This window comes from Paracoccidioides lutzii (assembly GCF_000150705.2).
Source record: "Paracoccidioides lutzii Pb01 unplaced genomic scaffold supercont2.2, whole genome shotgun sequence".
Lineage (NCBI taxonomy): Eukaryota > Fungi > Ascomycota > Eurotiomycetes > Onygenales > Ajellomycetaceae > Paracoccidioides > Paracoccidioides lutzii.
The window spans coordinates 119271-140472 of NW_015440948.1; the positions used below are offsets into that span (position 1 = coordinate 119271).

General features: G+C 46.2%; 7 protein-coding genes across 7 annotated transcripts; 5 read left to right on the forward strand and 2 right to left on the reverse strand.

The window, feature by feature from the left end:
• Positions 1-867: 867 nt before the first annotated feature.
• Positions 868-1929, reverse strand: PAAG_00666 (hypothetical protein; the record flags this gene model as incomplete). Its single annotated transcript, XM_015844101.1, has 2 exons — positions 868-1736; positions 1860-1929. The coding sequence occupies 2 exons, from the start codon at positions 1927-1929 to the stop codon at positions 868-870; spliced, it is 939 nt and encodes a 312-aa protein (XP_015700882.1).
• A 547-nt stretch (positions 1930-2476) lies between these two features.
• Positions 2477-3364, forward strand: PAAG_00667 (hypothetical protein; the record flags this gene model as incomplete). Its single annotated transcript, XM_002796762.1, has 1 exon — positions 2477-3364. One exon carries the CDS (start codon positions 2477-2479, stop codon positions 3362-3364), a length of 888 nt encoding a protein of 295 aa, XP_002796808.1.
• A 2224-nt stretch (positions 3365-5588) lies between these two features.
• PAAG_00668 (hypothetical protein) lies at positions 5589-6477 on the forward strand (the record flags this gene model as incomplete). The annotated part of the gene is made up of 3 exons (XM_002796763.1): positions 5589-5894; positions 5974-6309; positions 6382-6477. The coding sequence occupies 3 exons, from the start codon at positions 5589-5591 to the stop codon at positions 6475-6477; spliced, it is 738 nt and encodes a 245-aa protein (XP_002796809.1).
• Positions 6478-8433: 1956 nt separating this feature from the next.
• On the reverse strand, positions 8434-12603 carry PAAG_00670 (hypothetical protein; the record flags this gene model as incomplete). The annotated part of the gene is made up of 6 exons (XM_015844102.1): positions 8434-8451; positions 8552-8918; positions 9004-9311; positions 9370-12331; positions 12386-12479; positions 12573-12603. 6 exons carry the CDS (start codon positions 12601-12603, stop codon positions 8434-8436), a joined length of 3780 nt encoding a protein of 1259 aa, XP_015700883.1.
• Positions 12604-14067: 1464 nt separating this feature from the next.
• PAAG_00671 (hypothetical protein) lies at positions 14068-15718 on the forward strand (the record flags this gene model as incomplete). Its single annotated transcript, XM_002796766.1, has 2 exons — positions 14068-14903; positions 14971-15718. The coding sequence occupies 2 exons, from the start codon at positions 14068-14070 to the stop codon at positions 15716-15718; spliced, it is 1584 nt and encodes a 527-aa protein (XP_002796812.1).
• Positions 15719-16555: 837 nt separating this feature from the next.
• On the forward strand, positions 16556-18338 carry PAAG_00672 (MRS7 family protein; the record flags this gene model as incomplete). Its single annotated transcript, XM_002796767.2, has 3 exons — positions 16556-16610; positions 16668-17227; positions 17301-18338. 3 exons carry the CDS (start codon positions 16556-16558, stop codon positions 18336-18338), a joined length of 1653 nt encoding a protein of 550 aa, XP_002796813.1.
• A 1058-nt stretch (positions 18339-19396) lies between these two features.
• Positions 19397-20751, forward strand: PAAG_00673 (NUDIX domain-containing protein; the record flags this gene model as incomplete). Its single annotated transcript, XM_015844103.1, has 4 exons — positions 19397-19423; positions 19562-19718; positions 19860-20288; positions 20423-20751. The coding sequence occupies 4 exons, from the start codon at positions 19397-19399 to the stop codon at positions 20749-20751; spliced, it is 942 nt and encodes a 313-aa protein (XP_015700884.1).
• Between the last annotated feature and the right edge of the window lie 451 nt (positions 20752-21202).

A 21202-nucleotide genomic window follows, 5' to 3' on the forward strand; every position in this document is an offset into this window, starting at 1 on the left:
AAGGGAACGGGAACGGGAACGGGATTGGGAATGTGACGGCTGTTATAATATTCGTTATTTACTCTAATTTTAACGCTGGTTGATGATGAAGGCTTTGTTCTTTTGTTTTTTCCTTGTCCCTGCTCTCTATGTCGTGGCTTGTGAAGATATATCTGTGTGGGGGATGGGTAGGTGACTTCTGTAGAAGCTGGAATATGGACGGGGTATATCTTGTAGACGTGGGACATGGGGTGTGGGGTTTATCCATCTATAGATTTCTGCTCTGCTCTAGATCTTCTATGCTGGTAATTGTAGTGTGGCAACGGGCGCTTGTTTTAGAGATTAGAGCAATGGGAAATTGCGTCATGATTATAAATGTGAGGTACGGTATCTCCCTTTCAACCCACTCCCGTGCTATACATATCAACTATGTGGACAGATAATTTATCACACAGTAGTAGTAGATATAGTACATGTACTGTACACACATATATATATATGTATGTATGCACTTGGAGAAGTGATCCTGCTCGTGTCATTTGATCGAGAAGTCCATGAAAGGGGGGAAGTGCGTAAAGAACAGCGAGTATACGTTGGTGTGTCAGGCAGTGTTTTCAAGTATGTAGGGCAAAAGCATAGGGCGGGCGGAGGATAACCTAGGGAGGGAGAAACTAAGGAGAGAACTAACTATGAAAGAGAAGATGCAAACCAAACAGGGCAAAATAAATTCAAAACATATGCAAATATAACCTGTGAACACGTTTATTATACCACACAACACAAGTAAGAAATTCCTCTCCTGCCGCATGTATTTAAATTAAGTTACCCTTGCTTCGTTTTAAGTGGAGAGGAAGATAAAAATAAAATAAAATAAAATAAAAAAATAAATCAAAACACCAAGCTCTCCGGTTGATCTTGCAGCACGTCACGCAGGCGTGCCAGGAACGTCTCCCCGCGCAATCGATCAGCTACTGGAACTTTAATGCTGAAGATATTGGTGGCGAGATCGACAGCCGCGGAATCGAGTGGAGTTGCAGCCTTGGTGGAGGGTGGTGAAGGAGGTGATGATAACTTGGCTTTCCCGGATAGTATGTCTATGATATCCAGTTCCTGGACCTGGACCTCCCGAGTAGGAGCAGGCGCGGAATGTTCCTCCGGTGCAAATATCTCCGGGATGTAGTTTCCGCGAGACGTGGGGGGGTAAGTGGCCGTGGCCGTGGCCTTTGTCGGCGCTATGCCAATTATCTCATCAAAAAGGGCGTCGGCAGATTGAGAGCGGGATGTAATCTGGGACGCCGGGAGGGCTTCGTTGGCTGTGTCTGTGGCGCGGGCGAGGAGGGTACTTAGGGGGACTGTGATGCCTAGAACCTTTTGGAGGCGTTCTTGCATGCTTAGGACGGGGTTGAGCGAGATTGGGAGCAAGATTTCGGTTTCTTGGGGCGGAGAGGGTTGGGAGGGTGTGGGTGGCGGTTCAGGTTTAGTTTGAGATTCAGCGAGAGGTTTTTTGATTTTGATATTGCTGAGGTCTAGATGGGCGAGTTTGGAGATCTGGGCGGAAAGGTTTGAGGAGTAGTCTGCTGGTATTGCACCGATAAAGGCGAGGACATCACCCTTCAGGAGCCGGCCTTGAGGCCCGGAGGCGGGGATTTTGGAGGCATCGGATGTCGGAATGCCCTTTTCATGGAGCAATTGGGCGACGGAAGGGTAAAGGGGGTATGAGAGATTCTGTGATTGGGCTGCAGAGGAGGTTTGGAGGTCTAGAGACGCACGGATGTCAGTGTCGGTTGTTGGATTTGGAGAGAGGTTCCACGCTCTGTTTTGATATAATATTGTTCTCCATTCAATGCAAAAGAAGCACTAGCAGCGAGAAGGAAGCTCACATCTAACGGTATTGAAGGAATTGAGACGGCATCGTGAAATCCAACATGGTATGCGAGAAGCCTGGGCCATGGCACCGAACTGGTGAAGGTCCTTTCTATGACGAAATGTTTTGCCTCTGCGGAGTAAAGATAAGAGTTTTTGATGTTCCGATTCAGAAAGGTTTGGTTGTTTGCAACAATTAAAACAACGGAAGGTTGTTATATGCAGCAAATACGCTCTGAGAGCCCGTCTGCAAACTGTATGGACAAAAGGTGAAGCTCCAGCGGTGGGGATGTCTCTGATATCCCAACTGCGGATGCCGTTGAGGCTGAGCGCCTTACCATATCTGGACTAGCGGCTCTCTACCCTGCCGGAGGATTGATGTTCCGGCGAATCGGGCTTTCAAGATCCTCTCTGGCATCGAAAGACTTGAGGTTGATAATAGCAGACTACGCAGCTTCAATTTCCTCATTTTCTTGGTGTAAGTACTAGTGGCAGGCTCTGTTTATCTTTCTGGTACTTTTCTGTCTTTATTGATGTTCTGTAACGATTTAACCCCCGCCAATTGCAAATGGCGAAGATGTCACAATACGCATTGAATATATATATGTACTGATCCGGTTCCAGTGTCTCCGCCATGTCCCTTCGAATTTTGTGCCCTCGATCTGTCTCTCCAAAGTCGTCCTGCTCTGTTACCTTCTCACCATTGCAACACTTGTCTTCATCAAAGTGCGAATTCTTTACGCCGAAGACATTAAAACGTCATGCATCGCAGACTCTACGCCCGCTCAAAGGCGGTTCCTCCATTTTGTCAAAACCAAGAAACCCAAGGAAGACAATAGAAGAGCTTTACTTTAAATTCGAACAAGAGATTTCAAATAACAAGGAAGGGACCAAGCTCTATGCCGCAACGACAATTGGAGCATATGTTTTCACCACCAGCACCACAGCGGCGTTTTGCTTTCTCTATGCAGGTTGGAACTTTTATACGACTACTGTCGACCCCTTGATAGAATTGAACCAGTTTATCACCTATGCTATGGGAGGTATATGCGTGGTCATGGGCGCTATGGGTGCTGTATTCATCCGCCGTGGGACAGGCCTCATAACTCGCATTACCGCAATCCCTGCCAGTGGCAGAACTCCCGAAATTCGAATAAATGTGCGGCCATTTTTTGGGTTCCTAAAGCCACGTGAGATAATCACCACTCCTTCGCAAATATCCTTATCCGAACCTATCTTTGTCTCGAAGCAGCAACTACGGGTACAAGATATGAGACATATACGTCAAGTTTTTCACGAGCGAGCTGTTGGACCACGTTTATCGTTTTGGAAAAGTCCTTTGAAGAAAATCAGCTATGTCATATGGAAAACATTTATAAACATGCGACGTGCGTTCACTCAGGAAGGATTTGTTTACCTTGAAGTTAAGGGCGTCTCTGGCACATTACGCCTGGATATCACAGGGTATTTTGCCGATGAGTTTCTCGCTTTTGAACGATGTCTGGCTGAGGAATCTAGTTAACGTAAAAATGAATCGTTCATGTATCGGGGATTTCGTTATGGATAATGGCATTGCTTTCCCCTTTCCTTGTCGCAGCCTGAAGCCTTCAGCTTTCCCCTTTATGTAATTTTACGATGATATCTTGTATAGTTGTATTCTTTCTTGTTCGTCTTGTTCATGTTTTTTGTTCTCTTTTGAGATTTTCTCTTCATGTTCAATTCTCTTTGGGACATTTGCACTGAATTTCCCTCACTCGAGCATGCTGTGGAATATCGCGATACAAGCATCTTCCCTTCCGTATATACGGTGCAATGGGGAACCAGGGCGGTCATCCCAACTTCAGATTTCTGGTTACCAGGGCTCTCCGCTGCTTGACACCAATGTGAGCTCTTGGCGCATTCGAATATGGAAGTCGGCTTAGCAATTTTAAGTTCTGTTCGATGGCTACAGATACAATTTACGAAGGATGCACGGCGTCCTATATTCTCCATTGAAGAGCTTATCTCGGATACTGTACACTTTCCAGGTCTCTGCTCTAAAGAAACCGAGAGGGGTTCTGTGGCATATCAGGGAGCAGCTGCAATGCGGTCTCTACTCTCAGTAAGCTTTTGGAAACTCTATCTTCTATTAATGGGACGCTTCTCAAAGCCCTTGAGCAACTGACAGCAAAACCTTGGGTATCTAACGCTGTCACCCATCGTTTTCTAGATCAGGAGACACCATATCTCTCGTTTTACCCTGTTCTGAAATGAGGTGCGAACAGTGGAAACTGGCTAACCAGCCCCCTATGGATACCTTGTTCGTTTTTGTTGCCTTGCATTAAACTTTTTCCTTTTTTGTACTTTGCAGGGTTTTTTCTTTGGCATTCTTCGAGTCAAGGACGGTGGCGACTATCAATTGACCAATATCTGTACTACACTGGAATCTATTTCAATGGATATTGTTGAGGTCCGGTTTCCACACTTTACCCATGAAATCTGTGCTTCTAACACTCTTTCCCTAATGTTCGCACTCCCCACGTTATCATCTTTTTCTTTTTCCTCTTTGGCCTCTCGAGGGGTCGATAAGGGGTAAATCACGTGATCTGAAGCAAAAAAGCACAACGAGGTCTCGAGAGTTCACTACGAGTGAGCAGCTAACGATGGCACCGTGGATACAAAATTTGGGGCCTCAGCTGTCCTAAGACGGCTGCAGGTGTTAAAGGCTTTCCCTATCTTTCTGTCCTGCATGTTATGCTACAAAGTTTCATCGTTTTGTTGGCTGACAAACCAGTTACTATTTATTTAACCTTCTTCAATCCTCCACCAGAAGGAATATTTCGTCGAAATTGGGTATAGGATACCATATTGTGGTATGGCCTATCCGTGAGCGTCATTAGTATGCCCCGGCTCAACTGTAGTTGAATCCAGGTGAACGATTCACCTCCCGGCATTTTTCTGATCAGCTTCCGTCCATCTCTTGGAGATACTTGCCTATTCTCAGGTACGAACTCTATATTGCTACCAACAACGGCTGTACCTTAAGTTTGACGTCATTTCCCCTTTTGCGAGTCTTTGCCAATCTATATTCCGCTACAGCAAGCTGTCGACTCAAGATGGAGTTAAGCGTCTACCACATTGAACGTTCGTTCGTTAGACTCTTAAGAGGGAGGAAATGGGCCAAAACTCTGGCTTGCTTTAGTGGCTCGAGTTCCTACCAGTCGACGTATTCCCTTGGGTTTATGTTGCTTCTATCTCTCTATTTAGAAGCCAGCCACGGCATTGAATACTCTTGGGGGTTGGATTGCGGCGTTGCTCAAAAGGAACTTTATCGCTTTCCTCAAACGCATCGACAGGTTTTAACTCTACTCACGTTCAGGCCGATGACTTAAAAATAAACATCCACGCCTCTCAGGGAGATGACCTCAAAATAATATGTCGGTAGTCAAAAGGAAACTCAAAAGAGGGTATTTAAGTCGCCATCCTCTCTCCTCCGCTATTTTTCTCCTTCCCCTCTCCCTCTTCTTCTCTCTCTCAAACTACGTTATAACGTCTGTTGTTGCATCGGTTTTACCTCCTTGCATCTACCATCCGACAAGCTTTAATACAGATTAAACACCGCTTTTTGAAAGCAATATTAATTCAGAAATAAAATATAATAAAATAAAATAAAAATACAAACCAGCCTCCAAATTTATCAAAAGGTATGTCCTCCATACATTTAACTGTTCTATGTATTCATTCTCATGTACGGTGAAATAGTTGCCATGCCGGGAGCGAACCAAGCAAATAATCCGTCAAATGACGGCGAGATGAAGTATCTCGGTAGTGCCGTTCTTCTAAAGGGCTCTCTCCCTGACAAACCGAGGGATCCTAATTTCACTGCTGTGGCTGTTGGTACTCCACTTGACGGTGATTCTAAGGCACCAGACGATTCAGTCGCATATCATGACCCGCCAGTTGGTGACCGTTTGGCCTTGCAAACCCATTTCCATCGTGAATATAGAGCGGATTCCAAAGAAGCGGGCTCCGAAGAGGCCAACGAAGCAAAGTCCGTCGTTAGTTCAATATACGTAAGTGACAATTCCCCCATTCAAAAAATAGGAAGAAAGAAGAGATTCCAGAACAATTTTAACATTCAGAATCGAACAGGACCCTTTCTCCGGGCCACCCTATGAGGAACCCGAGCCGCCTCACCACGACCAAGAGTGGGAAGAAGCCGTAGAGTTCGGATCTAATTCTGATATCGTCCTTGCTCGGGCTGGTGAGTATTGCGGCGAAGGTTGCTACCGCAAAGCTCCTTGGATCTATCACTTCGGAGATCCGGTTCCAGAATTTGACATGCTCAACCTGGACCAGATTGATCGGCTTTGCCGTAAGTTGCATATCAATAATGTCACTGGGCAACCCCGTCTGCTTGCCCCAGTTCACGGCCCCTTGGGTGTTCTCCGCGTGAAGTTTGCGGATTATATTCGGCAATTGCAGGAGGTATTTGCTACCTCTAATTATATCCCTCTCAGACATGACATATAATTTCACGACGTCCTAACTCCCGTCTAGATTCTTAAACACCTGCCCAGCAGAGAGAATATTTCTCGTTGGGATACCATCCACGAAATGTTGAAGAACGGAAGTTCACCAGATCCTTATACTTAAAGAACGTTTTTGTCTACTCCATGTTTTGAAGGATCTCATTGATTTTGGATTTTTTTCTAATTAATGTATTATTTCCTGGTGCATTTATTCCTTTTCAGATGTCTTCTACATTCCAACTCGTCTATGTTCCACTTTTGAATTTCAAGCACATGACTCTCTTTCCCCTTTTTCTTTCCATGAGATCGTACGCGGTGCCGGCGGTTACGATCTTGTTAATACGCAAACAAGTTATTCTTGTATTTCATTTCATTCTATGCATTTATTATTATTATTATTATTATTATTTTGGGCGGGGAGGAGGGGATAGCTTCGAATATGTTATTTCCAGTTATCACTTTGTGAATCATGCCCCTGGCCCCTGGCAAAGATTCTGCTGATATATTGTCACCATCACTCTCATTCTGTTATCGGTCCTTTCTCTTCAGCACCACCAACACTACGAGCACAGTCATGTATATAAATTTCACTTGAAACAAGTCGCGAGAACCAAATTGGAAAGACGAAGTTAAGTCTCCTTCCTCCTTCTCGCCATCATACCCATATGTTCTTACAAGACGTAGAGATAGAGTCCGTACAGGAGGGCGCAGATCCTGCCAGCAGATGGATGCAGCTTGAAAACGAGCCACAGACTCCCACTTCATAACTGCGTACAGTCGGACTATTCTTTCTTATCCATCACCGTATTACCCCCAATTGTGTTCCGCGTAGTGCAGAAATACTGCTGCATAGGGGAAACCGGTGCCAGGCTGTATAGAATCAGCGCAGAGGGCTCGTGCAGTGAACTATGTATCTGTGGCCAGGAGTTGTGGCTGCATGCATACAGATATATCATCTCTGCACACCGAGAAGCAACATCTTCCACTATCTTCTACGTATATAGAGAGCAGGAAAGAGTCAACACGTGAACAAATAAATAAACAAAAACTAAATCGATAAAAGAAGCTAGAGACGGACGTATACAATCCCCCCCCAAATCGTCCCTTCCCCCCCAAAGACCCCACAGTAAATGGAGCCAGCTGCATCAGAAAACAGCCGTAGAAATATGATATCCATCCTCATATCCTCAGCCTCCCGACCATCTATGCCTCTATATCGATGCCTCCCCTGCGAATATATAGAAAGGCCCATGTGGTCACTGCCCTGAGCTGCTCTGACATTGTAGACCTTACCCCGAGCCACTACCACCACGCTTCTTCGTGCCCGACCGGCCGTCACCGATACCTAACACATGCCGCAACCACCCCGCACAGAGGGGATTTCAGGTAGACAGACCCCGCGTCGTTAGCTGTCGATGGATACATATTTATTACCCAGGAGATGCCTGGGTGGCATGGGCGCGTGGCCTGGTGCACCGACAGTGACCCGGTGGACGATTTAAGGGCTTGGTGACTCAGAGAGTACCAGGAATTCATGAAACGGAGCATCCATTTTGCTCTTCGGGTCGAAAAGGAAGGGATTTTGATGATTTTAGACGCGTTGACGATATGGAGTGGATGGTTTTAGACATAGTATGAGATGGTAAGGTGGGGGGAGAGAAGACGTATGGATAAAATAGAGTGGTATGGATATCAAGAGGACTGGAAAAAAGGTGGAAGGATGAACAGGTACGTAACTAGGTCCTTTTCATTAAGTAGCTAAGCTATACGATAGAAACATGATGTGGTTGCTTGCTGCCGTGAGATTGGTGAAGAAAATAGAAAAGCGCTGATGATTATCGTTGAGACAAGCGATGGGTACTGGACTGCCTGATCGATGCTCGTCGATCCTCAATCTGAAACGACAGCTCATACGTGATATCTACCTTACGCGAATCCTGATGAGATGTCCATAGATGAGTATCTTTGACTGTGAGATGGATAGAGGATCGATGGCCTGACAGGTATCGTATCTCTGCCTATATGAACGATGAAATACGAAGAGAAAAACAAACACAATCTGTTCATGTAACAGGCGATGTTATGAATATTTTCGAAGCTACATATACGTACCAACCATTAGTATGCAAGTACGTATATAGCGCGATGACGAAAACTAGTGACAGTGATATTGACTGATGGAGAGATAGATGACTTACATCCAGCGTCAGACATTTACTGCTATTCGCAGCCTGGTCCCTGTAAATACCCACCAACGCCTCGCTGTTTTGGAACAAACCCGTTTTCAAGCTGATGACGATAAATTGCATACCGGGTGCAGCATGGTCGCGGATGTAGTTGGCAATCCTTGCTACGTTGGTATTGTCGAGCGCCGCATCGACCTCGTCCAGCACGAAGAAGGGGGAGGGCTGGTACGAGTGTACTGCGAAAAGCAAAGCTAGAGCTGCCATGGTCTTCTCTCCGCCAGAGAGATGTTCCATGTCTCTGAACCGTTTGAGCGGCGGCATGGCGTGGTATTTGATACCGTCGAGATAGGGTTCTTCTGAGTCCTCGATATCGAGATAACTGTCAAGCAGAAATTGGGGAAGTAGTGAGATTACGTGCGTTTTCACGATGTAGGTATTTAGATCTTTCATTTCAATGGACTTACGCTTTTCCTCCCATGGGATAGCTAGCTGACTTTGTCAGATCGCGATATATGGGCTCGATCTGCTCTGAAATATGCGTGAAAGCCTTGTTGAAAAGTTCAGAGCGTTTCCGCATCACAGCCTCAAAGTCTTCCTTGGCCTTCCTGGCGCGTTTGCGGGCATCTTCGAAATCTTTCTCCGTGCTCCTGAGCTTATTCTCGACGCCTTCGAGTCGCTCCATAGCTCTCATGTTTGGCGCCATTTTGTCAAGCTCGCTGTTGAGAGATTTGATATTATCCAGCAACTCTTCTTCAACCTTCTCGTCCGAATCCTGTAGAAGATTAGTTATTTAAGCAGTAAGTGCTAATAAGGAGGAGATTAATACATACCTCTTTCAGAGAGTCCCCTAGACTTTCGAAGTAAACGTCGATACCGTAATCATGGATAGCAGCAGCACGGATATTTCCCAAAGTCTGTTCCTCGTCCACGTCCATCACATCTTCATCGTTTTGGACCAGATCATCGATGGGGAGTGTAGAGAGTGGAGCCGAGCCCTTTTCGAGGGGTATATCAATATCCTCCAGCTTGCAGCGGCGTAAGAGCGCATATCTGCTTGAGGCATGGCGTTGTCTCTCGCCATCCAGTGAGCTGACAGCCTTGAGCGTAGCCTCAACATTCTTAGAATGTTTTTGAACCTCTCGACGTTGCGCAGCCAGGTTCTCTGCAGATTGCGAGAAAGCCTCCTTTTGTTCCGCGAGGACCTCGCCTAGTTGGTCTAGTTCAGCGTTGAGAGTATCGAGATGATCCTTGATGGTTTTACGCTGGGCCTCGAGATCAGCAATAAGAGTTCGATCTCGCTCTTCCTGGGAACGCAGACTTCCAACCCGGTCTTCGGATGCCTGCAGTCGCTGCTTCTCGAAACTGAGTTGGTTCTCTATCTTGCTCTTCTGGGTTGTGAATTCAAGTTTCTTCTCTGCAGCTTCCTGTTGCAGCGAGCCTTGCTGAGCTTCATATTCTCTGATGTTGCAATATCCCAGACGGCGACAGAAGGCACTGTAGACCTCATCTTCAACTCCACTGACAGAGCTTTGGGCTTGTTCAATAGATTTATCCAGTTCTTCGAGAGCATTTTTCTTCTCACGGTACTTGGGTTGGATGCTCTTCAGTTGACGGCTGGCAAAGTCCACTTCGTTGGACCTACTCTCGATGTTTCTGTCCAGGGATTTCAACTCATCTCGAGAATAAGCAAGACGCTGCTCCAATCCAGCAAGTTGTCCTTGGAGGCTCTCTTCTTCCGCGCCCTTGCGATGAGCTTTAGGGAGGTTGGCCAGGTCTGCGATAAGTTTGTCTTTCAATTTGTGCAAGTTGGTGACATCTGTATCTTCCCAGCGCTTAGATTGCTGACTGCCAGGGCCTCGTCCACCAGTCATAAGACCACCCTTGTGGATGATCGTCCCATCCAGAGTCACTGCTTTGGCGTCGACTCCTTTCTCATAACATAGGTACTTGGCGGTGGCTAGGTCGTCACAAACGATTGCGTTTCCGCAGGCGTATGTGATAGCGCGGGAAACAGAGTTGTCGAAGTCAACAGTTTCAATGGCTGGTCGCATACCCCGGTGCATACCTTTTAGGCTAGAATTGAAGGCTTTTACTTGAATGGTCTCTAGTGGGATGAACGTTGCTTGGCCTGCCCTTTGATCTCGTAGATGCTGGATACATTCCTTGGCTGTTTTCTCGTTGTCTACTACGATGGCATCGAAATGCCGGCCAAGGACGGTGCTAACAGCTTCTTGATATTTCTTTTGCTTGGGCTTGCAAAGTTCGCTGATCCGGCCTTTGACTCCTGGAAATATGCGCTTCAAGGTTGATATTAGTTCCTTGGTACGCAGTTCCTTCTCGCTTTGCTTGCGGCCATCGTCTACCTCAAGGAGCTTCTTCAAAGTGACCTGAAGCTTCTCTTCAAGTTCCGTCCGCATTTGCGCTACACGAAGACGTTCTGAAGTGAGATTATTCAGCTCCTTCTTCTTCTGATCGATTTCTTTGGAGGTGGCTTCAATGGTTTCCGTAATGCTTGCCTTGCGATCCAACATATTGTTTACGTCGGACTGAAGATTTTTGACTTGCCACTCTGTACTTTCGAAATTGCTCTTTAAGCTGTTAACTGTTTCAGCATCGGCCTTCCTCTGACGCTTAAAGTTGTCGAGTTTGCTTTGCGCAGCTGATGAACGCTTATTCACATCTTCCTTAAGCTTGTTGAACTCTTGAAGATCAGAATCGCTGAGTTGGATCCCTCTTTTGCTGGCAGTTTTTTTCCACTCATCTTCCCAGTGGGATTGAGCTTTTTCAACAACTTTCAGATCCCTTTCAAGCTGTTTCACGGTTTTCGATTGTGCATTACTTTCCTTTTCGATTTCGAAAATTCGAGCAGCATATCTCTGGACTTTTTGGGTTGATATTTCGATTTTCTCATCAACAGGGACGAGCGAATTCGTCGTATCCTCGATATCTTTTTCCTTGGCTTTAATGTTCTTTTCAACTTTTGCTACGTCTCTACCAACTCGAGCATTATCCTTCTTAGCCTCCTCGAGGCTTTTTTCATACTTTTCTAAGCCACGCCGGAATTCTTTCAATTCGTCTTGATGCTTTTGTATCTCCGCGCTTGATTCCTCAATTAAACGTTGGAAGTGGAAGAGTTTCCAAAGAATATGTGTAATAATTGCCTGGTCGCGTTCTTCCGCCTTCCTGGCATAATTCTCCGCCTCTCTCTTTTGTTCTTGATACTGCTTGATTTCGGAGTTGATGCCTCTGCGGCGGTTCAATTGAACATTTTGGAGTTCTGCTGTTTCTTCCTGTTCTGCCTTGAGTCTTTCGTATTCCGCTTTGTACTCGAGACTACCGGATATCTGCTCTATGAGACGGGTCAGGTCTCTAGGGGACTGAGATGCGATCGATTCCACGTCTCCTTGGAACACCAAGAAGTTGCGAGCCTTGATCAAAATATTTTCATCTTCGAGAGACTGGTTGTACTGTTGTGCCGTTACAACACGATTGTTGATGCGATATTCGCTCACTCCCTGGCTCGTAATTGATCGTTTCCAATGTTGTTCCTCCCCAGCGTCATCTTCGTACACCGCCATCACCCATGCAACTTTTGGGTCATTGCGTTCAGCAGGCTCTTGGGATGCGTCAGGTTCGCCGTCACCGTTGACACCATTTTCAGGATTCTTCGCGGAGCCATCGTCATTGATGGTTGATGTACGGAGCACCCGCCCACGGTAAACCAAGTCGCGTAAGTGCGTTGAGCGGAGGTGGGATGATTTGATTCCTAGAACGAACGAGATTGCATCCATCCTGTCCACGTGTCAGTATCGACATTGCGTGCTTATGAGAGCGATAGTCACTAACGAATTTGACTTCCCCGAGCCATTAGGCCCGATGATCGACGTGAAGTAGGCATCGCCAAAAAGAAGGGTATGATGCCCCTTGTATGATTTGAAATCTATTTGTGACGCGCATTAGCATCATATCACATCACGCGTAATGTAGTACTACTTCAATATCCTCTGCAATAGCAGGCCAAGAGGGTACATACTGAAAAGTTCGAGGCGAATTAGCTTTCCCATGATGACTTCTCAGAATCGCGCTCTCCCTCCTGCACGCCAATTGGAAGATGAACAGGTGATTATAAAACGCTAGATAAAACGTAGGGGCGCAAAGTGCAAAGGCTTGCAACAGCTGGTAAACTGGAATGGAGAATCGCGTCACCTGTAACTCAATGGGTGAGGCGAAAAGGGAAAAAATGTCGAGTGTTGGGGTACAGATTTTCTCCGCTCGGATCGCGTCGCGAAATTTGGCGATGGGCGGATTGTTGCTTATCTAACCAGGTGGTTAGATTGGTGAACTAACCTTGTTAACTATGGTTAGCGTGCCAAGTTTCTCCCTCCAGAGCAATTGTGCTGTAACAGAAGATCCGAATCATGATTTGATAGATAATCAATCTATCGGGATGCATGCCTGCTTTATTGTAATTTGGTGTCTATGAGGTCATTGATGTTCCCTTGCTGGCTGGCCCCTATGTAACTTGTGGGTTATTTTGGTGTTCTTCTTTCTGGAGCTCATATAGAATAGTGACCTAGGGAGGTACATCTTCGCCATTTTTTGGTGACAGATTACGTTTTTGTGAGGGGATACTTTTCTGGTTTTGGCTTGTTTTCGCTCAAAAACAAGAGTTATTTAGAGTTAGATGGAATGCTGCAGTATTACAACGAGGTTCATAGGGAGCGCTGATGATTAGGCTTTGTGTAAATTACCCCAGCCACCTTTTATTTTATTCCGTGTCCGCTTTCTGGGAAACCCGAATCATCTCCTAATTCTTCCCCGGGCCCTAGGGGTCTTGTAAGGATACGTATGGATTCTGCTCCGCCCAACTCCTCTTCCGGCGCCAAATGAGCATCCGCTAAATCAATCCAGAGAGCAAAACCGAGCAAACAACCGACTCATGTGATGTGGTCACGTAAGCCCGCCGAGCCCGGTCTAGCGCCAGTCACGTAACGAACGAACCAACCCGGAGAAGATCAAACCTCCAACCAGCTGTTGTCCAAAAAACCAGCCGGGTGGAAGTCTCATGTACGATCTGCTCCTTGGACGTGGAGCAGCAGACCACTCTCTTGACTGGACATTTAACTAAATGACCCAACTGCGGGCCTGATGATGGCATCTATCCTGTTAATGATAAATACGACTTAGATCCCGTGCCCGTTCTCTCCGCATGTTGTATTTTATATAGATCCGCCACATACCTGATTACATCCGCAGCTTGTATGAAGAGCTCGCGATATTTAAAGACTTAATTCATATATGGTCACAACCTTTGCAGTCACATGTTATTTCTATTGGTGAGTATCATGCTGCTGCTATGTCCTGTTGCTCTTCCTGTACTTTGAGATCGTTTGAATCCAATCGCAACTTGGGAGCTCTTAAGGCTGATGTTTGATTCGAGTTATCAAAAAATAAAGTTCAGCTTTTTAATTCCGCATTAATCTTAAGCAGAGTTACCAATATACAACGCCCGGCAGGCCTGGGCAAGGATGCCTCAACCACTCTCGATACCGAAAAGCAGGTCAGAGCTAGATCACCTAAATGAATACTTGACAGAACCCGATGGGAATGCCCTCGACGCCATAGCAAATGATCAGGATGCGCAACCAATTTCACAACAACAAAATGCTTCACCAACATCCAATGGCCTCTCACGCACGTCTTCGTTTGGAACTAGCAGCTCGTTCCAGGAAGATTGGGAACCCTTTCCGCCTCTCGACAAGCTTACCGTTTTCGATATTCTGGGAAACTTGGCACTACCGCAATATCTAGAAAGATGGCAGAATACATTAACCGCTCAGAAGGAGAAGGTTAGGAAACAACAGGAAAAACTGAAGAGCACGGGCATCCACGCGAAGCAAAAGGTAGTGGGGGAATGGCGCAGACGGGTACCCTCGTCAGACGAACAGCTCGAGAAATACCGGAAACGAATGAAAGATTCCGTTGAGCGACTGGGTGCTCGTTGGAACGACACCGCGACGGTGACCGCCCGCGAGAAAATCTCCTTCATTGCAGGGGTCCTTAATATCCTCATCTGCGGATATTTGATTGGTGCCTACCCGCAATCTTTCTTTTACTGGTACTCTGCTCAGTTTTTCTACTTCATGCCGATACGCTACTACACTTATCGCAAGCGTGGCTACCATTACTTCCTAGCTGATCTCTGCTACTTTGTCAATTTCTTGGCTGTTTTGTCGATCTGGGTCTTTCCGAGCTCGAAACGATTGTTCCTTAGTACATACTGCCTTGCTTATGGTAATAATGCCATTGCCATTGCCTTTTGGAGGAATTCGCTTGTTTTTCACAGTTTCGATAAAGTTACCAGGTACGTCTACTGAAGGTATTGGACCAATATCGCTTTCTTAGCATATTCCTGACCACATCCAAACCAGCTTGTTCATTCATATAATGCCCCCGGTCACCCTCCATTGCTTGGTCCATATGACACCTCCGGAAGTATTGCTTAGACGATTTCCTGCTATCTACAACATCAAATTCAGCGAACCAGGTAGCCCAGAACATTACACGCTGTTCGCAATGATGATATGGGCTTCCGTGCCCTATGCTGTGTGGCAGCTGTCTTATCACTTCCTTATCACTGTTCGTCGCCGTGAGAAGATTGCAGCAGGGCGGCCAACAAGTTTTACATGGCTGCGGAAATCATATGCCAAAACCTGGATTGGGAAATTTGTCCTTAACCTCCCACTTCAATTACAAGAGCCTGCCTTCATGCTCATACAGTATGTCTATGCGCTGCTTACCATAACACCATGCCCTTTGTGGTTTTGGTACCGCTGGGCCAGTGCGCTTTTCCTTATGGTCGTGTTTTCGTGGAGTGTCTACAACGGAGCTACTTTTTACATTGACGTCTTCGGCAAACGGTTTCAGAAGGAACTAGAACAGCTCAAGAAAGATGTTGCCAAGTGGCAGTCATCTCCGGAGGGAGGCTCGACAAGTCCCGTTTTGGCACCTGAATCTAGCGGCAACGGTAAGCCTCATAGCCATGATGATATGGATATCAAGGAGCCCGATTTACTACCGGAGAAATCCGCTGTTAACCGGATTCCGCTGCTCGATGCGCAACATGAGAGTTCCAGTGTGGAGGCCAATCCAAGTTCTGGACTCCATGCCAGAACTTAGAGAGTCGGCCCCCCTATTCCGTTTTCGCCTTCACTACTATTGTTTTGCCTGCCCCCTATTCCATTTTTTGTCTTACTTTGTGGATACCCTCGTGAAGCGTTCTTGCTCTTCGTTGTCTTTTGGGACTTGATATCTCTGCATATGACCTTTCTATACTGCGATGTGAGTTTGTCCGTTAGCGGGTTGTGTTTTCCTGCTGTCCTTATGGCTTATTCAACACGAATATATGGCGTCTGTTGTTCTCCTTCCAATGTTCAACAGCATGTGTTTTCTGAGTGTCGATATTCTGACATGTCTGATAGGCTCGCTTTTCTTGCTGTCCCATTGATCATTTAGGATGATGAAACAGGATATTACAAATCTGATACTGAGATATTGTAAATAACTATTTCACCTATGATATATACCTGCACCCTGAAATGACGTTTAAATGCATAAGATTCCGAATGCTGACTCAGCTTTTCCAAGTTGACTAGTTAGTTAGTTAACTTGTTAGTTAGTTAACTAACTAGTTAACCATTGGCTGGAAAGATGATGTGGGAACGTCTGAAGTGGTTGTATTGGTAGCCTATCTCAGGGATGCTATATACTACTGTGCGGTGCGCTAGTCCATAATAGGAAGCCTAGGCTCCAACAGTTGGACATTAAATTCACGTGATATTTCCAAAACTTTGCTTACCCGCATCTAACACCGCAAGTGCCCAAAATCTTTTACCACTCAGCACATACATCCTCATAACTTTTCTTGAACGAGAATTTTGCTGTTCACCTTATACTGTCTACGTCTATATCAAGGAGGCACTCGGATTATCCTTCTCCTCAACTTAACGGCACAGCATGAAATCAGTCGCCCTGGCCCGCAATGCGGTGCCAGTTCAGAGGATGGCAGCCTGTACGTTTGGTGTCGAATACCTCTCCAGCGAAGAACCAGTTCACTAACTCAGTGTAGTCCGTGGCCATACCCCAGGAAGCCTAGGACCTTATTCCTCAGTGACTTTACGTTACCGCCGTTCCCTCCCGCAAGATGTCCAAGCCCTTGCCATCCTCATCCCGTTGCAGCAGCGTACCTATGCCACAGAGCCCTCTACCTCCTCGAGGCCCATAGAGGAATCATCGTTCCCTCCTCCGGGATTCAATGCCGAGTTGGCAAAGAGACCACTTCCTACCACAAACACTGCGCTGAAAACCCCGACAGCGAGAGCATCGGGGGAAAAATCCTCAGGTCAACTTAACTCACAGGTGGAAGCGACAGCCATAAGTAACGCTACTGCTGAAGCGGCAGTTACGGAAGGAAAGGATATAAACGCGTTTGAAGTGGAAGCGGTGGAGAAAAAGGCTATTGAGGAGAAGAAGGAAACCAAGAAGCTTACGCTGGGCCAGAAGATCAAGAAGGAAGCTCAGCATTATTGGGATGGAACGAAGTTGTTGGCTACGGAAGTCCGGATTAGTACAAAATTGGCGTTGAAAATGGCTGCTGGCTATGAGCTTAGCCGCAGAGAATATCGACAGGTTCGTCTTTCATCTCTATATACATTGCGTTCTTGACCTTGTTCTTGGAGACTTCCTAACCTACAAGCAACAGCTTCAACGAACTGTTAAAGACTTAGCTCGATTGGTGCCATTCTCTGTCTTTGTTATTGTCCCTTTTGCCGAATTACTTCTACCCGTCGCTCTCAAGCTCTTCCCAAACCTTCTTCCTAGCACCTATGAAGCCCAAAAGTCGAAGGAGGCGAAGGCCGCAATTCTTCGGGCTACACGGAAGGAAATGGGTTCGTTCCTTCAGAACACACTCAAGGAAACCGGTCTTCCCGTCAACGCTATGAACGCGAAAAAAGAAGAATTTGCCCAATTTTTCAGAAAGGTTCGAGCTACGGGCGAGTCACCTTCTGATGAAGACGTCATCAAGGTCTGCCAAACCTTCAAGGATGACCTTACTTTGGATAACTTGTCACGGCCCCAACTAGTGGCAATGTGCAAGTACATAAATCTCAATACATTTGGCACAGACGCAATGCTCCGGTACAATGTGCGTCACCGGATGCGTCAAATCAAGCGTGATGACAAAGCCATCTCATATGAAGGCGTCGAGTCTCTTTCTGTTCCCGAACTCCAGATGGCCTGTGCCTCGCGTGGGTTGCGCACACATGGCATATCCCCAGGCCGCCTGCGGGACGATCTTTCCATGTGGCTAAACCTGCGCCTTAACAAACGCGTGCCATCGACCCTTCTTGTTCTCAGCAACGCATATTTGTACACTCAAAAATCCCAGGAATATGAAATCTCCTCCCAGATTGATGCGCTGCGTTCCGTCCTGTCTAGTATTCCCGAGGAGCTTTTCCATGAGATTGAGCTTGAGGTGCATAATGCTGAAGGCGCCGCAACCAACAAGCAGCGTCTTGAGGTCATCAAGGAACAGCAAGAGCTTATTGAGGAGGAAAACGAACAAAATACTGAACGTGCGGAAGCTGGTGTTTCTGCTCCTAAGGATCATGAGGATATCGATGATAAGGAGGACAAGAACATGGAAGCAGCAGCTCCTGTCCAGGAATCACAGGCTTCTGAGGCTAAAGAGTCCAAAGCCGACGCTGAGAAGCAGCCAAAGAAGAAGACACAGAAATAGATTTATCCCAGTACTCTCTGCATATTGGGTTTGAGGCAATGAGCTTGAAAAGGTTGTTTGGCTGGTATGGCACCTACCGCTTCAACTTCGTCATCTGGAATATTCCCAAGGCGATTCACTACCACCTAGGACTGCATATTTCCCTTCATGGCGCTGGCTGACTGTCTCATAATTTGATCACCTTTTGTCTTCTTTGGTTTCTCTCTTGACATATTGACTGTGAATAACTATAAACATAATTTTTTATTGTTAATTACAGATTTTTCTTTGTTGTTTCCAACTACGAACCCTGTGTTTTTTCTCCTTTGTCCCCAACACGGAGCATCCATCCGTAACTCTCTTTTGCTAGATTCTCTGTGGCCAGTTTTCCATTGTTTTCGTACGATGGCTTTCCCTTCTTAAGTCTTTTGCTTCACTTACTGTTAATTTTATTGGGATAGATGTTGGTGTTTGGAATTAACAGGGTTTAGCCGTGGTTTGTCTCCCAAGTTGATGGAACTGGGTGGGTTGGTTATTTCATAGAGAAAGAGGCAGTTTCATCACTGTGCCCAACACAAGAGTGAAAATATAATAAATCCTTTGAAAATCGGGACATTCGATCTTAGGGTTGTGTTTGTGGATCTATCTAATAGGTGTGAATATTATTTTACTCTCTTTCTCCCTAGCTTCATTGTCCGGACATATCGAAAAGATTTCCATGTCGCAAGTTGTGTAACTTGATATAAAAACGAGAAATTCTGTGCTGAAGGAGAATAACGTAATTAGGCCAGTTAGATTATACAGCATTATCCATTCGTGTCTGAGGTCGAAATGTTCTTCCGCCGTAGCCTTGTTCAACCACTCCTTGACGACTCCCATGAAAGTATAACTAACCTCGGCAAGCCGGCGATTTCTGCCCTAAACACGAAGCCCCGTGTGTGTATAAGAATGTTGATGTTGGCACCCCTTCCGGGGATAAAGGCATGATCAGACGAAAATCATTTAGTTTATTGCACACACATAGGAGTAAGACATATATTATCCTGAATTCTTCACTAGGATTGAAATTGTCAAGAACCATGGCGCCCCTATCTCCTGCATCAAAGGTTGGTCTTTTGACAATGCCCTAAATACGTACACTTACACAGGCTTGGTGCGACGTAACTATATATATATATATATATATATATATATATTGTTGCTGCTTTATATTCTCAAGTCCTCTAACAGGTGAGGAGGATTAGCAAGCAATCGAGCGACTGAGGCGTTATGTGCCGCCGCCAACGAATTATGAGTCCGTCCCACTCTCCCGACGGGCTGCCGTGCTGCTTCTGCTCTTCGCCGATCGACGAGGTGATCTCCGGGTCATTTTAACCATCAGGTCTAACACTCTCAATTCTTGTATGTCATGCGTGCAGGAGGGGTGTGTTGCTAGTTAGCTCTTTTTATGGTTGGGGAGGAAAACCCGGGCGTGGGCCTTTTTCTGTAGCTAACAAACCAGTTGCTAACCAATTCTTCACGCATTTTCAAATCTCTCATCAGATCCCGGTCAAGCAGCATTGCCAGGTGGGAAGGCAGATTCTCTATCAGAAACGGCTTTCGAGACCGCTCGGCGCGAAGCGTTTGAGGAAATCGGCCTGCCGAATATCGACCAGAAGCTCCCGTCCCCTTTTTGGGTGGAACATCTCTGCGAATTTCCTGCCAACCTCGCACGCACCGAGCTCGTCGTGCGACCATGTGCGGCGTTTCTTCACTCCTTCAATGAAGCCACGGGCGAAGACGCCGATCCTGAAGAAGCGTTCATGGCCCAATTGGACGGCAAGGAGGTTGCCGCCGTCTTCTCCGGGCCTTTCCATAATTTCCTGATGACAGAGGATGAACCCCGTGGCGACGGTGATCACAGTATTCCAGGCGACCCGAACGAGTGGTATGAAGGGACCTGGACCAATTGGAATGGGACTTGGTGGCGCAGTATGTTTTCTATGTTATGAATATGACCTCTTTTTTCGCCCATTCCCTACACTACAATCTTAACCACACTGCCTATTATTCCTATCTTTTGAAGGGGGTTGGGGCTGTTCAGTTTACTAAAGCCTCTCTGGTAGTGCACCATTTCTTCGTTCCAATAACAAACCAGAAAGTTACAAAGCCGAGAAGAAAGAGTATTGACCAGGATGCCGCGGTCGATCAATTAGAAGAACAGGAGATTTCTATGGGGCTAAGCCGCTATCGCGTATTTGGCATGACCGCGCGAATTATAGTCGATGCGGCGAGGGTGGCCTACGCAGAGGAACCCCAATTCGAGCATAATAGTCATTTTGGCGACGAGGACATGATCAAGCAATTGAAAAGAATCGGCAGATTCCAGGGCGCTCGAAAGGCTGGGGACCTGCTCACCAAGGAAATATTTGATAAAGCTGCCAAATTGTCGTGACCTAAACCAGTGGCACCCTTATAAAAACTACGGAGTCTAACTACAACTTTCGACTTTTCTCTCAATCTTGACCCTTGGGCCCCACTCATTTTACTTTTTTTGGTGGGCAACAACCGTGCGACGCATTTGTTGCGCGCGATATTTTTTTCTTTTTCTTTTTTTTTTTTTTTTTTTGGGGGGGGGGCGCGTTCGTGGGGACGGATGGTGATTTTGGTTTTCTTTATTTCGGTCCCCATTTGCCAGCATCTTATTGGACCCAACCAACATTTGGGACAGTCTCCTAACTTAAATATATAGATCCCCAAGTTCTTCTTCCTTGGACGTTTGCTCAGTGGGGAAAAAACCTTCATCTTGTTTACATCATTGCTAGGTTTTTTCTCTGGTTCCTTGTTGTTGTTACCACGCTTCCCTTTTCTTTGCCATTTCTGTTTCGCTTGCTCGTTGGAAGGTA